The sequence below is a fragment of the Alosa pseudoharengus genome, unplaced genomic scaffold (genome assembly GCF_046254945.1).
Source record: "Alosa pseudoharengus isolate Yale_2024_CS ecotype anadromous, Long Island Sound unplaced genomic scaffold, YU_APseudo_1.1 YU_APseudo_1.1_scf_2, whole genome shotgun sequence".
NCBI classification, from domain to species: Eukaryota; Metazoa; Chordata; class Actinopteri; order Clupeiformes; family Clupeidae; genus Alosa; species Alosa pseudoharengus.
In genome coordinates this window covers 47,459,508-47,477,445 of record NW_027468663.1, presented here as the reverse complement: position 1 = coordinate 47,477,445, position 17,938 = coordinate 47,459,508, and the positions used below count along the sequence as shown (strand labels likewise).

The following is a 17,938-nucleotide window of genomic DNA, read 5'->3' as shown; positions in this document are numbered from 1 at the left end:
TACTTTGTATCTTTTGTGTAATTCAGACTATGTTTTAGACAGGCACTAATGTAATTCTAGATGACGAACAGGTCCACCAATCATGTCTTGTGTAGTGTCAGCGAGGTGTCAGGAGCCAAACTATCGATGTCATGATTGGTGGGAAACGAAACATGTACTGCCCTATGGCACTGCCTCTTCCGTTTTAAATGCAAGCTAACATTGAAGTTGTTACAGTTTGATTTTAACCTTACAGCTAATCTGACCATGCAGTCCCCGGTAATAAATATCGCCTTATTTTCATTTCTACCCATTTTTCTCGTGTCCCACCTTGGGAAGGTTGCTGCTGAAGGGAATGGCAAAGGTGAGTTGTCGAATGTTAACGCTGGACATATTTCACGTTGATATCTAGCTGCTAACGTTAACATATCTTGCCTAGGTATGCTATCATAGCTGAGATTTTAATAACGTTTAAGTTATCTGGATTTCTTGCTTTCCGTTTTATAAATTGCATAAAAATGCTCAGTCTGATTGTCTTGAAAACTGTTAGCTATAGCCTTTCAGCCAGCGGTTAACGTTAGGTATGATATGGTTAGGTATAGCTTGAGACCAAAGGATTGCTCCGTTAATGTTAGCGTTCACGTTAGTTTATGTAGAAGTTAACGTTGGCCAGCTAAATTAAGAAACCGTTAACGCAACATCACCTATTCGTATCTACACGAGTAAAAGTTAGCTAGTAGCAGTCAGTCAGTGTTAAAACATTATCGTTTTCCATGAATCAGTTCAGTTATGTTATCGTTACGTTATCGTTAGTCAGGCTCTGCAAGTGTGTTGTCTTACTGATGACGTCCAGTCAACATTAAGCGATTTTCTCCTCGTCGTGGTAGTCCATCATTGCAGCTGGTTAAACTTTATTCATTCGATATAATTTGTTTCTGTCCAGCTTTTCTTTTGTTTACTAGTGTGCCTAGTCATTGTCCTTCTAGAGCATGGGTCTCCCAACAAAGAGGTCGCGAAATGGTACCTCCACCTGTTTCTGAGTAACGTTAGTTATACAAACAAAGTTCATAAATGCCTTAGAACACTAATGCTACTCCCTTGTAGTTTGGTTAGTCGATGATGTAGGCAGAGATGTAAAAGTATGGCTTCAGAGAGTAGGCTAAAAGTCCTACCATGGGTTGATTGCTCTAATGTGGGACATTGTTTGCTTTTCAGGACTTCAGTAGCAGGCTATATTATGCCACAGTGTGAAGGAAGAGCCACACCCACTGGAGCTTAGGTGTCCCACATTAGGACAAGTTCGTATATTGGGTTCTACCTGTGCACTTAACACGGGTGAATTCACTAATTAACTCCTCTATCTGGCTGATGAGTTGTGCCAATCAGCTGGTTTAGTGAATGGTTGGAGCAGAGCGGTAGAGAACTGAGTGGCTACACTCCCATAAGAGATCGTAGAAAAAGATGGCAGCGCTTTTCCATGCCAGTTCCGGATTATGGGAGTTTTGGATCTGAAAACGGCCAATTACTTGGTCAGCAGTCAACGAGTTACTAGATTATGCCCACCAGCATCCAGAAATACATCCCACCTTTCTGCGATCAAAGAGTGTAGCCACTCTCTCTTTATATGGCTCTGGGTTGTAGGGCTGTACAATAATCGCAGTTGTAATCGCCATATGAACCAACGCAATTACCTAATCGCAAAATCTAATAATTGTGCAAAGTTAATTTTGTCATATTTCTGACTTTTTTTACTTCCATTAATTTGATCCTCCTTGACTGCCACATCTGGTTGGTGGGTGTGTGTAGTGTGTGAGGGGCACTTGTGCACAAATTAAATAGACATTTGGAATATTGAATCAATTCATTGACATTCAAAAATCATATCGCAGTCGCAATTAGATAATTGCCCCAAATCGTGTGACTTACTTCTCTGGATGTAGGCATGCTATGTTCATCAGGAATGGGAAATGTCTGGTTGCGTTACCTCGGTTCTCTGATAAGAGTAAGGTTCCGTCATTCAAGCAGGCGCTTTTCACCGTGCTTGATGCAAGGAGGGAAGCGTGGTGAGATGTCTCACTCTTGTTATCAGAGAACCGAGGTTACATTAAGTAACCAGACATTCTCTTTCAAAACATTCGCTAGTGTAAGCCTGAGCCAGTGAGGGAGCAGTAACGTCTAGTCGATAAAACCACATTAGCAGGGAGGCCAACTGTATTGAAGTTGGACCTCTCACGGGCCACAGCCAGAGAGCCAGCCCCCAGTATGGGCTGGGGATGGAATATCTGTCCGCATGCTTGGAGACAGGAAGTCCCGGCGTAGTGGTAGCTGCCAGCAGCTGGGTCCTCCGCCTGCCACAATCTCCACGGCGAGGGTGGGTGAGCGGAGACTCACGGCTTCTACACACAGTTGCGTTCCGTCAACGCATGCCAGTGGGTGTTCGCGATGGTAGCTATGCAAATGACTTAAGGTATAACCGTAATTTGATTAGCTGGTGCCGTCTGTTGTTCGCTTGTTCGTAATTTGATTGGCTGGTGCCGTCCGTCGGTGCAGCAACAGCTGAACTTCCCAACGGGAGCAACGCGACGCAACTGACCCACAATTGAGTTCGGCAACGGATGACGTAAGCCCATGTAAAGTGAACGGGATGCGTCTCCAGCACTGCAACGCACGCATAGTCCACCGTCAGAGGGGGGGAAACACGTACAATAGAATGTTCGGCTACGGGTGGGCCAGAGCGTCAACACCCAACGGAGCATTTGTGTCCGTTAACGCAAAGAAGAGAGGGCGTTGCACGTTTTCAAGCTCTGTCGAATCTCTCCCAAAGCATTGTGACCACCTGAGGGTGAACCCTCCACTCCCTGTATAGGGGAGTCCCCCTGGAGGTCTGCGAGCCAGCCTGTGCAGCTGGAGTGAGCGGGTTCTGCCCTGCTGATTGATATAAGCCACTACTGTTGTGTTGTCTGTCCTGATCAGTAAGTACATGACAACCGTGGATGAGGGGTTGACACCGTTTATTGCTGCTGCCCCCCCTCCCCCCACGAACCTGTGAGGGGTGCATCTGTTGTCACAACTTTCCTCATTGACACCACCCTCAACAGGGATCCAGTGTGAGATGTCGCTGGGTCTCTCCACCCAGCAGATAATCCAAATACGGCAACAGTCTGAGCCCCAATTGCCTGAGCTGGGCCAGAGCTGCTTGGACACATTTGCTGAGTAGACGGGGCACTCGAACCAAAGTCCTTTTATGCAAGTCTCTCCACTCGGCGGCCATATAGCAACGTTTTTGGGCACTCATTGGGCATCCTATTCAACAGAAATGCACGTGCGCAAGGATTCACAACACCAATCTTGCTCCAGCAGCGAGTTCACAACACATGATTGGGAAGATGTCTTCACAACACAACATATGATTGGCTCAATGTATTCACATCACACCACATGATTGGCCCAATGTATTCACATGTCGACATTTTGCCGAGGAAGGGGTGGGATATGTGTAGACAACGGCCATATTGGCATTACAAACTAACCCCATGCATTTCCATTGAGGATTTTTTGAGTGCTGTGTCTCCTCATTAGAAAGTCTCTGCTAGAACTAACCCGAACGGGATCCTTAACCCTTGTTATCCTCAAATCTTACCGACACTCTTTATCCTTGGGGTCAATTTGACCCCAGCTAAATAAATCCTCAGAAAATTATTATAATTTATATTGTTACCCAGTTTTTTTGTGACAGGTACTTGGTTGATCCCACACCCCTTTATGAACCTTGGAACCCTGGCTGGCAATATTGTTTATCCAGTGTCAGCAGCCCAAAGGCTTGCTGTTGCTTCCCCTTTTGACTTATACAGTCCTGCCAAAATGACTTATATGTAATATGTACTTGTGTATGTAATAATGATCATAACAATATTTTCTCATACTATATAATAATAATATCCATAATGTGTCAAATATTAATTTATCCTATGTTTCATACAGCTGGGGTCAAACTGACCCCAAGGAACATCAATGTACAAAATATTTGTACAGGACATTGAAAACAAATTATTGTACAAATTTCATGCTAACTCTGTTGTACCCTTCAATTGAGGAAAAGTCATGAAACATGAAGCAAAAAAAAAAAAGTGAACCATATATTTTATGATGTTAAACGTAGCTTGGGGTCAAATTGACCCCAAGGATAACATGAGGGTTAAGTATTCGTAGGCTATGCCCTTGTAGGCAAACCTAAGATACCTTCTGTGGGACGACAGCACCCCCATGTGGAAAAATTACTCATGCACCAGGAATCCCTAGGTGCTGGCTGTCTGTCCCTGTGGCGGTAAGGAGTGACCCCTAAGTGTCCTGCCTCTTGTTCTGGGAGGGGGGGGGGGGGGGGGTCACGACATCAAGGAGATCCGCCTTTTCCCCCCATCATTCAAGCTAGAGAGATTTAGCGATAACGCTCTTTTGGCCACAACGGCTTTGAATAGTGCCACGGGATGTGTGGAGATTCAGGTCAGTGGTGTAACATATTTCCTCCGATATGGCTGGTTTTGGGTTGCCGGTGTCCAGCTGCTTGCCCGTCTCAAGCTTTACTAAAGCTCTACTCTGTAGGTGGTCAGAAGGGTGGTGGCGTTCAGAGCTCTGATTGCGAGTCTGACGACTTCTGGTAGATGGACATGGTAAAGCGATTCAGCTTCATGGGTAGGGAGGTGTTTGCTGCGCAGAGTGTGGGTCTCCTGATCGGGATGGCAAGTGTCTCTGTCGGTAGGCCAGCATTAGCCATGAGTACTTAACGCACGTACCTTAACACTATGGGCCATATATTAACAATCTAAAACGCATGGTCACTAGTGAATAGCTTTAATTAAATTATTAAATTAAATTAGTGGGTTGTCCAGTCCATATGGGGAGTCGTTTTGTCATCAAACATCGCAACAAGGCATTCCTATGTTTCTTAATCAAGTCATGGGTGTGTTTTGGGCGTAACATCATTTAAACCAATGAGAATGACATCTGTCATTCCCTTTAACAGTGAGCAGCGCAACTTAAAACAATGCATCGGTATTTTGATAGTCAGTGGCATATTTGAAGGAATCTGCTTGCATGCAAGACCGTATAGAACAGGTATTCCACTAAACAATGCTTTACTAAAACCTAGCAGAGTATAGTCTGCACTCGTCTATTATTTGAACTCACTGGCAAAGTGAAACTAACTTCACCATGGTGTCAAAGTCAACAACAAAACAGTTACCCAAAACAGTTAATTACTTTCACTATTGACTGACAATGGGTTACCAACTCCTGGGGGGAAAAAAAACACCTGAAAAAAGTCAGACCCAATAATGTTCGATTGACTGAATAAAAAACCTAAGGACATATAACCTGCAGCGGAGTTGCTGCTTACATCTCGTGACGGTGCGTCTTCAGCTGTGCTTTTTATGCATCTTTCGCTATAGTTTAGGTTTTTGTTGGTGAAATGATCGGGATGATAATCCGCTTTGCTAATTCGCTTTGATAATCAGGTTTTGCGTTGCGAAAATAGGACCCTAAAAGTTCATTGTGACATGTTAGCTTTCAAGCTTAGTGAAGAAACAAGAGAATAATTCTCGATGACAAGTAATTCCCAAGGTGTAGTAGGTTTTAGTCCAGCTGAATAATATAATAACAGCCAGCTAGCTCGACTCGGAAAATAAATAAACTGTTTGATTTAAACAGAGTGAACTGTTGCTAGTGAGCTGAGATCCCTGCGTTTAGCGACCTGAGCCTTGGTAGGTCATCTTCGAACAGTTAAGCAGAGAAATCGTGCATAGTAAGGTGCTAGAGAAGTCTTCACGGGGCAGAGTGTGAGAATAACTGACTGATTCAGTAGTATATATGGAGGGGGTGGTGAAAGCTGTGATTTGGGTGGAGATCCGCTATGCAAATACATGCTACTACTGCCAATGTAAAGGATTAGTAATGTAAAGGGGGGCAGCCGTGGCCTACTCGTTAGCACTTTGGACTTGTAACCGGAGGGTTGCCGGTTCGAACCCCGACCAGTAGGCTTGGCTGAAGTGCCCTTGAGCAAAGCACCTAACCCCTCACTGCTCCCCGAGCGCTGCTGTTGTTGCGGGCAGCTCACTGCGCCGGGATTAGTGTGTGCTTCACCTCACTGTGTGTTCAATGTGTGCTGAGTGTGTTTCACTAATTCACGTATAATTCACAATAATTGCCATGTTCATTTTGTCAAAGTAGCTCAGAGGAAAAACGGTTGGAGACCCCTGTTGTAGAATCACTTGTCATTGTTTCGTCATAACTTTTTTTTTTTTTTTTTGTAGGGTTTGGGGATCACATCAACTGGCGTTCTTTGGAGGATGGGAAGAAAGAGGCAGAAGCAAGGTAACGATAGCATTCTGCATTCCCCAAAATAACATTAATGTATGTCTTCTCATTGTTTCCTATGTGTTTATTATAGCTCCTGATACATCACTCTGTAAACCAGTGTGGGGGGGGGTGTATATTCTTTAGGGGGAATTTCAATTGATTCATTTCTGTCTAGAAATGTAACCCTACTGTTAATTTCCTCTTTTGTACAGTGGTCTACCCCTCATGGTCATCATCCATAAGACTTGGTGTGGTGCCTGTAAATGTAGGTCACCATGACTTTCAAAACTGGCAACTATAACTTTAAAGCAAATGTTGGGAAATTGGAATATTAGAAATGAGAAATCAAATAACAAAATTATGACACTGCACTTTATTAATCATTTATTTGTATGTGTAGCCCTGAAGCCAAAGTTTGCTGAGTCAAAGGAGATCTCAGAGCTTGCCCACAACTTTGTGATGGTCAACCTTGAAGTAAGGCTTTTCATGTAAACAAAAAAAAATGACTACAATATATGAAGTTATCATGGTGCTGTGACACTAGTCCTCTGGGGTCAGATGTAAAACTAGGCACTGACAAGAGTGTCTTTTGATAACACATGTATGCATTTAGGTCAGAAACAAGTTTGGGTAACAAGGCCATGTGGTATCCTCCAAAAACATTAGTGTGTTTGTTTGTCATGTTAACAGGATGAAGAGGAGCCTAAAGATGAGAAGTTCAGCCCAGATGGTGGCTACATTCCCAGAATTCTTTTCCTTGGTTAGTAAATGAAGTTTACATAACTTACCAATATCCCTTTGTATGCATCTCTTGGGATGGGAACATACCAATTTTTTCTCTATAGAAGAATACCTCAAAGACAAAATGTGTGGTTTTGACATCAATTACAAGTGGATCACTACCTGACAGCGACAGGTAAATTGTGTCAATGTATTTACGTGTCTTGCCCCCCCCCCCCCCTCCCCCTTTAGATCCTAGTGGCAAAGTTCGCAGTGAGATAACTAATAAAAATGGAAACCCAAACTACAAGTATTTCTACAGCAATGCAGAACAAGGTAACTATCACTGCAGTCTGTTAATACAGCACGCTTTGTACTTTAAGACATCAAAGATGTTAACTGTAAGAGTAGCTTCAGACCTGACTTCTCTCTTTACTCTGAAGTTTTGTCTGGAATGAGGGAGGCCCAGGAGAAGCTCACCGGTGACGCGTTCAGGAAGCAGCACGTCGGGGATGAGCTGTGAGCCACCAGATGTGCAGACGTCCAAGAGGGTATACTTCACTACACCACACACTACACACTCTCAACCACCATCACCATCTCCACTACTAACATGGCTACAGCTATCGTTCAACTATGAGCATTGTGGTCCGTTCACCTGTTTGGCCCTTGAGGAGCGCAACAGATGAATCGGTCAGACGATGTTTTTGCTGGTGTGCATTGCATTTCGAGAACCAAAGCCGACATCATTCTGTCCGCTGATATCAGGTGCTATGTACTTTGTTTGTTTGTTTTTACCTGGAAATGTCAAGAAATGCAATGTTCTAAGGAGAGTCAAGCCCATACGTGTACTGTAACGTTAGAGAATTTGAAATTTGTACAAATGAAGTAATACACCATCCCTTTATCAGTGGATGTGTCTGTCCATGTCGAACAATGCGCTGTCAAAAGGGCCATAGGTACTTAATTATATTACACTATTGTGCAAAAAATAATGGCACATTATGCTTATGGGCATCCAGTTCTTTTAATGTCTTTATTCCTGCCAAATGATTGGGCTATAATCTGTAATTGATATAATGGCCTTGGTTTTGTAGACTAGTTTTTATCTGTGGAAATCTGAATTGGCCTATAGTGCATACTGGCTTGACTGAAGTATGTTATTATTGACTGGTCTGTGTGATGAGGCTTTTACCACACTGTATTTTCTACATGTATGTATTCAGCCAAATTGAAGAATAAACTAAATTGTTTTATACCAAGACATTGGTTGATTGTATTAGAAGTGTTACCACTTCCTCTGGATTACATTATCCAGGTTTGTCATTAAACCACATATTTAAGTACACCTCTGAGGGGTGTACTCTGAAACATAAGCAAGAAACAGAAGCAATCACAGATTGACGTTTAAAAGACCATCACACTTACCGTGCCCTCCTCAAATCAGTGAATTCCCTGTAGACCTTGAGCATGTGTTGTCACCTTGCTTGTTTTCTATGCAAGTTTACAAAAAATGAAATGAAATGCACATTTGGTGCTCCACATTGTCGGTCACTGCAATAGTCACTGGTAGCTCATGTTAGTAGTAGTTAGCAGTAAAATCCAAGTGAGAATCCCATTTGAAAACTTAATTCAGACAGTTACACATAAAACCATTCAGCCCATATTGATGCTTGAACTCTTACTTTTTACCAGAGAAAGACCACCCGTCTAGAAATGCAGTCAGTCAGTTTCCTTCTACAGTCAACCCTTTTTTTAATGCTTTTTCAAAAGCCTATTCAAAAATAAATCAGCAAAAATAAGCTTCAAGTGCTTAGGTTTATTTAATTGTTGACAATAAAAATGTTTTCCTTTTCCATACATCTTATAACCATTTAAATCAACAAATAAATTAAAAGATCAAAAATATAATCGTTTGTCTATCAAATCAAAATTATAGGTCAGCACTATGTACAAAAAAAAATAACAAGTTGTTAGTTTTAAAAAACCCTTTTTATCCCCCTTCCATGGCTAAATTTCTACAAAATCATATATTTTCAGGAACACTAAACAAAAGTTCACATTATATAATTTAACTGAACCACCACTATCATACTTTTCCCACAAATCCAGAGCTAGTGTGAGCTAGCCTACTCACTGTGGCAGATATCATAATACAAACATAAAACATTAAGGGGGAAAAAGCTGTTATTTGCTAGGAATGTGCAGATAAAAGTAAGACTTATGGTTATACAGACATTGGGATATAATCAGATACAAAGTGAAAATGTGAAACCATACAACAAATGCGGACTCTAATTTCAGTGTGATGACTTGGACGGAAGTGCTGCTGAACCTCCACATTCTTAACTTAGAAAAGCAATACATTTCTCCCTTGCTATAAAATTCCTCCAGTTCAGTTTAGTCAAAGAAATTTGCGCATGCCAGCGCAGAGGCATAATGAATATTCAGTGAGGGTCCATTGTGCCGATCAGAGCTCAGGTATAAGTACACTTGGAATATAGCATGATGTCTGAGAATCACTATTGCAGGACTACACTCTATGTGTGCACACAAGACAGAATCCCATTGACCGCACTCAGTCAGTCAGAAAGGGCCACAGGGCCTTAGAAGCGTCCTTGCTTGGCATCACCGATGGCTCCCCAAACATCAAACACAAACTCATCTGGGAAGGCAAAGTCACCGAGAGTTTCATCCAAAGCCATTGCAAACTCGTCTGGGTTATTCTTGTCTCGACCCACTTCCACCATGGTGGCAGCTGAAAAATACAATGCAGAGTCTCAGAACTCCTGTGTTTTTACATTAGCTAGAATATGGCACTTACAAACCATACACATGATCTCCAACTTCCTTGCTATGGTAAAACATCAGGATGTTGAACCAAAAACCAAGTCCCAGAATTGCAGCCAGTGCCACTTACCTAACTCGGTGTCACGGATTCCCATGTAACTCTCCAGAAGATCATCCACTTTTTTCACCGCTTTCTCCTCAAACTCAGTTGGCTGAGGACAATTGAAGTCAGTCATCAGAGATGAAATGATAGCGCGCTAACAAATTAACAGAGCAATGAATACTGCCAGTAATACTCACCACTTCCTCAACCGTGGCGGGTCCTTTAGAGCGCAGTCTCAAGGTTCCTCTGCCAGAGGCAATTTTGTTTTCCCCAGCAGGTTTGGCCCCCCTTGACCTGGGCTCCAACATATCTACAAACATAAGACATTATAAAGCAATGCTGTTATTTCCAAACAAAATAATGATAATAATAGTTATTAGTAGGATAGTTTATATTGTTAAAGGAGAAATCCAGCGAGTTTTCACATAGATCTCCATTTCTCGAGGTCACCAAGTACTGTCGGTACGGAAAAAACCCCAAAAACAATCGGTTTTACTTAGCTCGAGTTGCTACAGCCAGCAACTAATCCAGCCAGGCAGCTACAACGCTACACTCTGGGAGCATGTACACTGGACATGCCCCCAGAGTGTACCGCTGTAGCTGCCTGGCTGCATTAGTACTTGGTGACCTTGAAAAATGGAGATCTATAGTATGTGAAAACTCGCCAGATTTCTCCTTTAATAGTTCATAATAGTCCTGTGTCCTTTAGACTAACTTACCAAAGGCTTTCATGGGCTCCACCAGTTTGAGGGTGAAGGCCTCTCCTTTGGGCAGCTCCTTCAGCATGCGTGCCACCTCGTAATGACGGGTGCCCACAATGTTCTTCCCATTAATGCACTCAATGTGATCACCCACGCAAATCACCTTCACGGTATCCACTACACTGCCCTCTTTAATTCGCTAAACACACACAAACACAATATCATACACACAAATCATTATCCACAGTGTGGGTCATGCAGACAGTGAACATATTCTTAACAGGGTCACAATGCAGTCGATTGGATTATACAAATAAGTCAGGACAAAAGTAAACAAGGTGAAGTAGAAGTAAACATTACCAATGAGTAGCACAAGTCATGTTAAGAGTGATTATTATGACCGCCGCGCAGCGAAGCGGCGGTCATATAGGTTTAGTCAGATTTATTTTTATTTTTTTTCGTATGTCCAAATTTCCGTCAAGGATTCCCGGGACACTGTAAGACCGGGGTACACGAAACTTGGTGGGCATGTAAGTAGACATACGCATGCATGCACATGCACACACACAGGCACATAAACAGGCAAACACACAAGCACATGCACGCACACACACCCACCCACACACACACACACACACACACATAAACATAAACATAAACATGTACATGCACACAATTCAAGAATTTCTCAGAATTATGAACAGGCAAGATGGGGGGTGGGGTTGTATAAAATGTATTTTACATGTGAAATCTATGAACTAATCATGTTTTGGTACTTGTTGTCTAGCAGATACCAGTCAGAATTGAGTGTGCATAATGCAATTCAGTGAGACAGTTAAAATCATATATGCTTTTCAGCGTGACTTATTTTTGTGGAAAACATGTGCTGGACTGGGCGGCGGTCATATTTTGAACCGCTCTGCGGTACATTTAGTTATCAGTTGTTAATATAAGATGCTTGCCTTGATTGAAACAATTCAATATATTAAAAATCAAATGTGATATTGATGTATTCTTTGCTATAATGAAAACTTTATTGATAATTCATACTTTTAAGGTGACAATACTAAATATAGTTGGATTATAAAGAAAAAATAAAAAATAATGTGTTGTTCATGCTTGGAACATATATTTAAAAGAAACTAATTTACAATGCAGTCTTCTAATTACCACAGCATGGTCATGCAAATGTTTCAATATAAAGGCTACGGAAAATGTTTAAATAAAACATTTCCATTGCTTTTAAGATGCAAATACAGGTTAGTCATGTGTGATGAATGCAGTGCTCCCTGAGCAACACAGAGAGGCACCCTTTCCCTCTTTTACCCACGGACCTACCCAACAGCCATCTAGACTCAAATACTGCCATCACCCACATCACAGTACTCTTTTACCAATATCAAAACAATGTTTACTGAAATAACTGATTTGTTATGCATACTTTTTACTCATCCCTTTGTGGGGAAACATATTGACAGTATTTTATATAAGCACATAGTGCTTATATAGTGTGATTTTTCTACGATTGACATGGAGGCACATTAGCTGTTAGTTAGTATGCCATATCATACTAATTAATAGGTAATTTGTGTTCATATCAGCCTAAGAATAGACCAGCTGTATATTTAGAGAGGATCATCTCAAAGTACCTTGATAAAGGCATAACCAGCTCCATTATCTGTGATGGTGAGCCCCAAGGCTTCCTCGGCCTTGAAAATCTCCACTTCCTTCTTTTGCCCTTTGATATGAGCGAAGATGAAATCCTCCAGGCCGATCTGCCCACCCAGAAGCTTCTCCATATCAATCTTGTGGGTGTTCAGGGTGCAAAATAAAATCTGTGGGAAAAGGGAGGCATGTTCAGCTTCACAGATCTAAATAACTTGAATTCCATCTAATACTAAAACAGTTAAGATCCTGATTTGTTTTGGCAAGAGGTTGAATATGGTACTTGTATGTACCCTATTGGGTGCTATGCTTTGAGGGCATGAGTAATAGGGACTTTCACAAGAGGTGGGATGAAATGGGATGATACAGGCATTGTGTGTGTGTGTGTGTGTGTGTTATTTTTGTTTCATTGACACCATAGCTATGCAGTGATCAGCAGCACCCCACACTCTCTCACACTCTCTCAGTGTATCCTGTAACAGCAGATAAGGTGACCCTTATGGGCTGTGCCTCTGATTCAGAAATTTGGCATCACACCTAAGAGCGTAACCTCTTGGCAGAGGGGGCCACAAAACATGATCAGAGGCAACATGACAGTTGTTTCCCAATTTAAGTCCTGGTAGCAAATGAAGAGGGCAGTAAAAAAGCACAGGAGGAAGGAAACTTCCAGAAGATTATTTATTCCACTCTCCCTCCAAGAGAACCAATATAGACCCACAAAGCAACAAGAATCACTATGATCCGTCTATGCTGACAGCTGGGAGTCTGATGTTTTTTATGGCATTTGCCTGACCAAATATCTTTGGAGGACTTTTCAGGTAAGACTAACCTTTGATCAGTTACGTAAAGAGCAATTGTATCCGGTAGGGGGAAAAGCTGACCGGTGCTGTGTGCAAGTTCAGCGCAGAACCTTTTGGTGGCACAGAGGCTCCAGACAAAACCAGCCTGTTTTCTCGGCCCCTTTTGTGTTGTGTACAGCCGGTGCTGTGGACACATCAGCTGACACAGACACAGGAGCGTTGCCCCGGGTTACCAGAGCATAAAAACAGACTGGGATTAAGGGGGAGCAGCAGAGAGCTGGGGGACAGGGGGGTTTGAGAGTATGGAAGAGTGATAGAAGAAAGAGACTGAGATGAGATGAAAGAGGGAGTGAGAGACAGAAAGAAACACACAATGACAAAGAGTCACGAGTGTAACAGAAAACGCATAAAGGTACGAAGACCGTGTCAATCCCTAAGGCGAAAAGGAGGTGGAGAGGGAGACAGAAACACAAACAGGCTGTGTGGGGGTGGGGGGTGGGTGGAATAAGTAGATGGGCTACTCCACAGCTTAATCCTGGCAAACTGCAAAAGCTAGCACATCTTGTGCGCAAGTGTGTGGGTGGTTTCACGACAGACGCCTACTCTCGCCGTTACCAAGGAAGCATCTTACATCACACTGACTCTCTCACACAGTTAGTTCTCCCTGGTTCCCAACTGGCAGTTATGTTTTTTTCTTCATAAGGCACAGCCCACATTGTTGCCTGGGAGAAGAGCACAGCTCAGGTGATTACTGCACCTCCTGGTTCCTGTATGACTTTGACTCTCTCACAAACATAACCCGCTGTTAGCCGAGCAATGAACTCTGCCACATCTTTCCAGCTCAGCTCCAGACAGCTGAAACTGTTTTTTTGTTACTGAAACCTGTCTGGACAAACTGAGTGGATTAGTTCACAACGATTGACCCTACGTTTGTCCATCCCCAGAACCAACCATTTGATATCAGTTGTAGAGTACATGGCATGTTGCTATTCATTCTCTCCTTTTTTATTGAACATATCAACATATCATATCGGGGCTGTGGCCCAAGTTGCTGCTTCTGCTGATTATCTGGAAATTATTTGGACTGACACTTTCAAATTATAATGTTCATCACAGTTTTACTATGACAGCTCTACTAACTCCCTCATGCTGTAGACTGACTGGTTTCTTTGGCAACTGGACGCTATTTTTGGACCGCGGACACCACTCAAACTCTCTCTTTTGAACAGAAACAAAAGAATGAGCCTATCCAAAGGCCCAACAAAGGGACACAAAGGCTGTGAATTAATATCATAGGAAAAATAAGGTGTAAAACATTTGCTTTAATAGGATCAAGGTTTTAATGATTAACAAAGCTGCAACACTGTAAATGCTGACAAAACAAAAGTTAGCAGGTTTTTGTAACTAGAGAACATTCTCTTAAGAGGAAGTCATGTTATAATGTAATCAATCATTAAAGGAAACCATTTGACTTGCCGGCTAATATAGTGATGAAACGGGCACTTTACACACCTTACATGCAATGTTATTAATTGACCTGAAAGGAGAACTTAAAAAGGACGAACAATGAATAAGTATCTAGGTAATATTTATCTCCCATATTTGTCTACATATTTCACTTGATGCTCTCCAAAACCATAAGTATTACTATAACACTTGATAAATACACATAGTGAAAATGATCGTTGTTCTTGAACTTGGCCAAGCAAGAACTTGTCAACCATTTATTCTTTGGAAAAGAATAAACAGGGAAATATAGGGAAGTAAACACCTATAACTCACAACTGGGAACAGAAGCTAAGGGTGAAACACACCCACACGGGAACACACACACACACACAAACAGGAACACACAGACCTGAGAATTGCTTGATGCTGTGCAAACCTGTAGGTCTACATCAGAGCATGCTGACACTTGAAATGCCTTTCCAATGGTTTCTTTCAAGCAGAGGTAGGTGAGGTTAAATAATCAACATAGAATTGGCAATACCTTTTTACTGTCTCATGCAAATCAGATATCACATCTCTTATATCTCAGGATGAGTTCTGTATTGGCTTTAAATCATGTCTAAAAATCTACTTGTGCAACATGTCTTCAAAACACTTTTAGCATATGAGTTTTTCAGGCCTACATAAATTTATTTGTATGCCCTACACACAACAGGAACCAGTGAAGCCCTGTACACACTAGTGTACATCCCATAATACCAACTCTTGTGGAAAGCATCTTTCCAGCTGATTTGCAAATTTTTATTTGCAGAATTATAATCACGTGTTCACTGCTTCCTAAGAGCAACAACCAGAGATGTCTTAACAGAGAGATAATTTTACTCGACCTTCAAATCCTAAGCAATCTGTTGTAGACTCACATGTCAATTAGGTGTTTACCTTTTGTTAAATTAGTGTTTTTAGGGATGTGAATTAAACTAACCATCTGACTACTAGGCTTTTGCACAGAGAGGGCCTTCATTCAAAGGAGACCTACATGAAAACAGAGTGGTGGATCTGTACAGAAAACTAGTCTACTTCAACATTCAAACACTAAACAAATGACTGGGTGAGTCCATGTCCATTGAAGACATAAAATGCTTGGGAGTCATGTTACCACATATTTGTATGTCAGTCTCCGAGGCCATAAACAGACTTTGCCCTAAGCAGTAAAACAAACCAATTTGTGCAGGTGTATTACGAGGCACTATGTTCCTACTGACGGTGGACCACACCTGCCTGGTCCTCTCCCTTGGACTGGTCAACGAAGGCATGCCATCATAGAGGTGACTTTCACATGTTTAGTTATGCTATAGTACATGACAGATAAAGGAAGAATTAGACTTGTTACAGTCTGCCAAAAATAGGTTGTTTCCAATCTGTCTAATCCATAAAACTCCTGAGGTGCTTTGTGTTTATGAAACACTCTCGGATCAAATAACAAAATAGTAAAAGAAGCATCTGACATTTCTGTTATGTCAAATATCTTCAATTAGAGGCACTCATATAGGCCTGCATGCCCCCAAATACATCAGCAAAAAAGAAAGCGTGCTGGCTGGTATAGATCCCTAGAGAGGCAGGGAAGTGGTCTTTATCAGTCTAAGGCTGTGTCTACTGGGCAGGACGTTAGGGACTTCCTGTGGGGATGAGGACTTCAGTTACAGTATACACACACCACTTCAAATAAAATGGTGCCAAATGCCCTGCAATTTATTTCGTCATTAATTAACTAATGGAAATATAACTCCCTGATGGATCACAGAGTCTACCTGGAATAAGTGATTCAGGTCCCTTGACATTAGTGTATAGACTGAATCCTCCAAGTGAAAATGGACAGTGTGTGTATGTAAAGGGGGGGGGGGGGTAAATGTGGCACAGGCTGATAGTGGAACAGACTGCTCAGTCTATCTGGTCCAACTTCGGCAAACAAAGGAGCCATGTCACTCAAAGAGCATTCAAAAGGACCTCTCATTTTGCACACTGGCTTGAAACATTCAGTTGTTGACAGTGTCTGAATCAAACCCATCAGGCAGACTGTAAGCTCTACATAGCTTCAAAGTTAAAAGTTCTATGACCTTGTGAAAAAAAAATAGCAAAATAGATAGGCTACTGTAACTATCCATTACAAATTCAGATTTAGGCCCCTATATGGCACATTGGATTCAGGCAAATGTTGTAAAATAGTAGGGGGTATATAAGTTCATGGTGTTTTTCTAAGGTTATAAAGACTGTATGTCTGCTGCTTCCTCTTGGACAGAAAGATTCACCCAGTCATCATTCATTTACATGCGTGGATTAGCCTACTGTGCCAGGGCGCGCCTGTCGCGAACACACCTCATGCCTCGGGCAAATAATGAAAAGCACTCCCCAGACAGCTCACAGTTTAGTAAAGATCAACAGAAACCCCTAAAACACCTGCTAGTGCTTAGATCTGTCATACACAAACAAGATATGCGTTACCTCTGGTGGGCTTAAATTAAACGCCTCGGCTATTTTGCTGTAAAGCTCTTTCACGTTCGTGAATCCCTCAATCCTGCCAGTAGGACTCCCGTGGGCGAGCTGAGTGTGAAACACCAGTTTCGGTCGCAGGCTGGCAGGTGGAGGTGGCAATCCGCCACCATTCACGGAAGACTTGCTGGCGCTTCCTCCAACTCCGTCAACCTCTTCATTCTCAACCAAATTAGAACTTTCTTTTGATTTGTTTTTCTTTTTCCTCAGTCCCAAAGGCATTCTCGCTGTTCAAGTAAATCCACAGGGGGCACGAAGGTAGCCTACGCGGACGCGGACCGATCTAGAACATTTGAAAACAACCTGTAGCAAATCTTCCTTTTCCTACGCTTGAAACTCCACTTGGGTGATTCTCCGTTATCTCTGAAAAGGAGTTTAAAGGATAAAATACATTTGAAATAGCGACGTCAAATACCTTTTTGGTTTCCTATCTACCATAAACTATGTTCGCAAGCTGTTGATTCGCAAACAATAGCGACACTGTTCCAAAATGCTGAGAACGCAGGCGCAGTGTGCTGAGGAGTCCTGATGAGAACAGTGAAGTGAACAGTCTATAGCCTACGTCACACAGAAACTATTTACCTGTGTCAGGTAGGCTAGCTAGCCGATGCACTATAGGCTATTACGCAACTGTGGACCTTCACTTTTTTAGTTAGTCACAGGGTTAGTGTAGGTCTCAGCTGAAAACTCCTCTTCAAATTTGTGGGCCCTAAACAAAATACCCTGCCCATCAAAGTGGGCGTGTGCCACATATGCCTATAATTTTAATGTTGGTAGATGCCCCTCGCTTTCGAGGCCTTAATGGGTAGTTGTCAACCCATCTTTTACTTGTT

At 42.2% G+C, this 17,938-nt stretch overlaps 2 protein-coding genes across 2 annotated transcripts; one reads left to right on the top strand and one right to left on the bottom strand.

Moving 5' to 3' along the window:
* Positions 1-172: 172 nt before the first annotated feature.
* txndc12 (thioredoxin domain containing 12 (endoplasmic reticulum)) lies at positions 173-8,312 on the top strand. The gene is made up of 7 exons (XM_076295259.1): positions 173-343; positions 6,285-6,345; positions 6,543-6,595; positions 6,731-6,804; positions 7,021-7,090; positions 7,303-7,386; positions 7,494-8,312. Exons 1-7 carry the CDS (start codon positions 247-249, stop codon positions 7,571-7,573), a joined length of 519 nt encoding a protein of 172 aa, XP_076151374.1. The 5' UTR covers positions 173-246; the 3' UTR covers positions 7,574-8,312.
* Positions 8,313-8,849: 537 nt separating this feature from the next.
* On the bottom strand, positions 8,850-17,641 carry gipc2 (GIPC PDZ domain containing family, member 2). The gene is made up of 6 exons (XM_076295258.1): positions 17,058-17,641; positions 12,294-12,479; positions 10,663-10,843; positions 10,141-10,253; positions 9,971-10,052; positions 8,850-9,808 (listed from the first exon to the last, which is right to left on the bottom strand). Exons 1-6 carry the CDS (start codon positions 17,325-17,327, stop codon positions 9,657-9,659), a joined length of 984 nt encoding a protein of 327 aa, XP_076151373.1. The 5' UTR covers positions 17,328-17,641; the 3' UTR covers positions 8,850-9,656.
* Between the last annotated feature and the right edge of the window lie 297 nt (positions 17,642-17,938).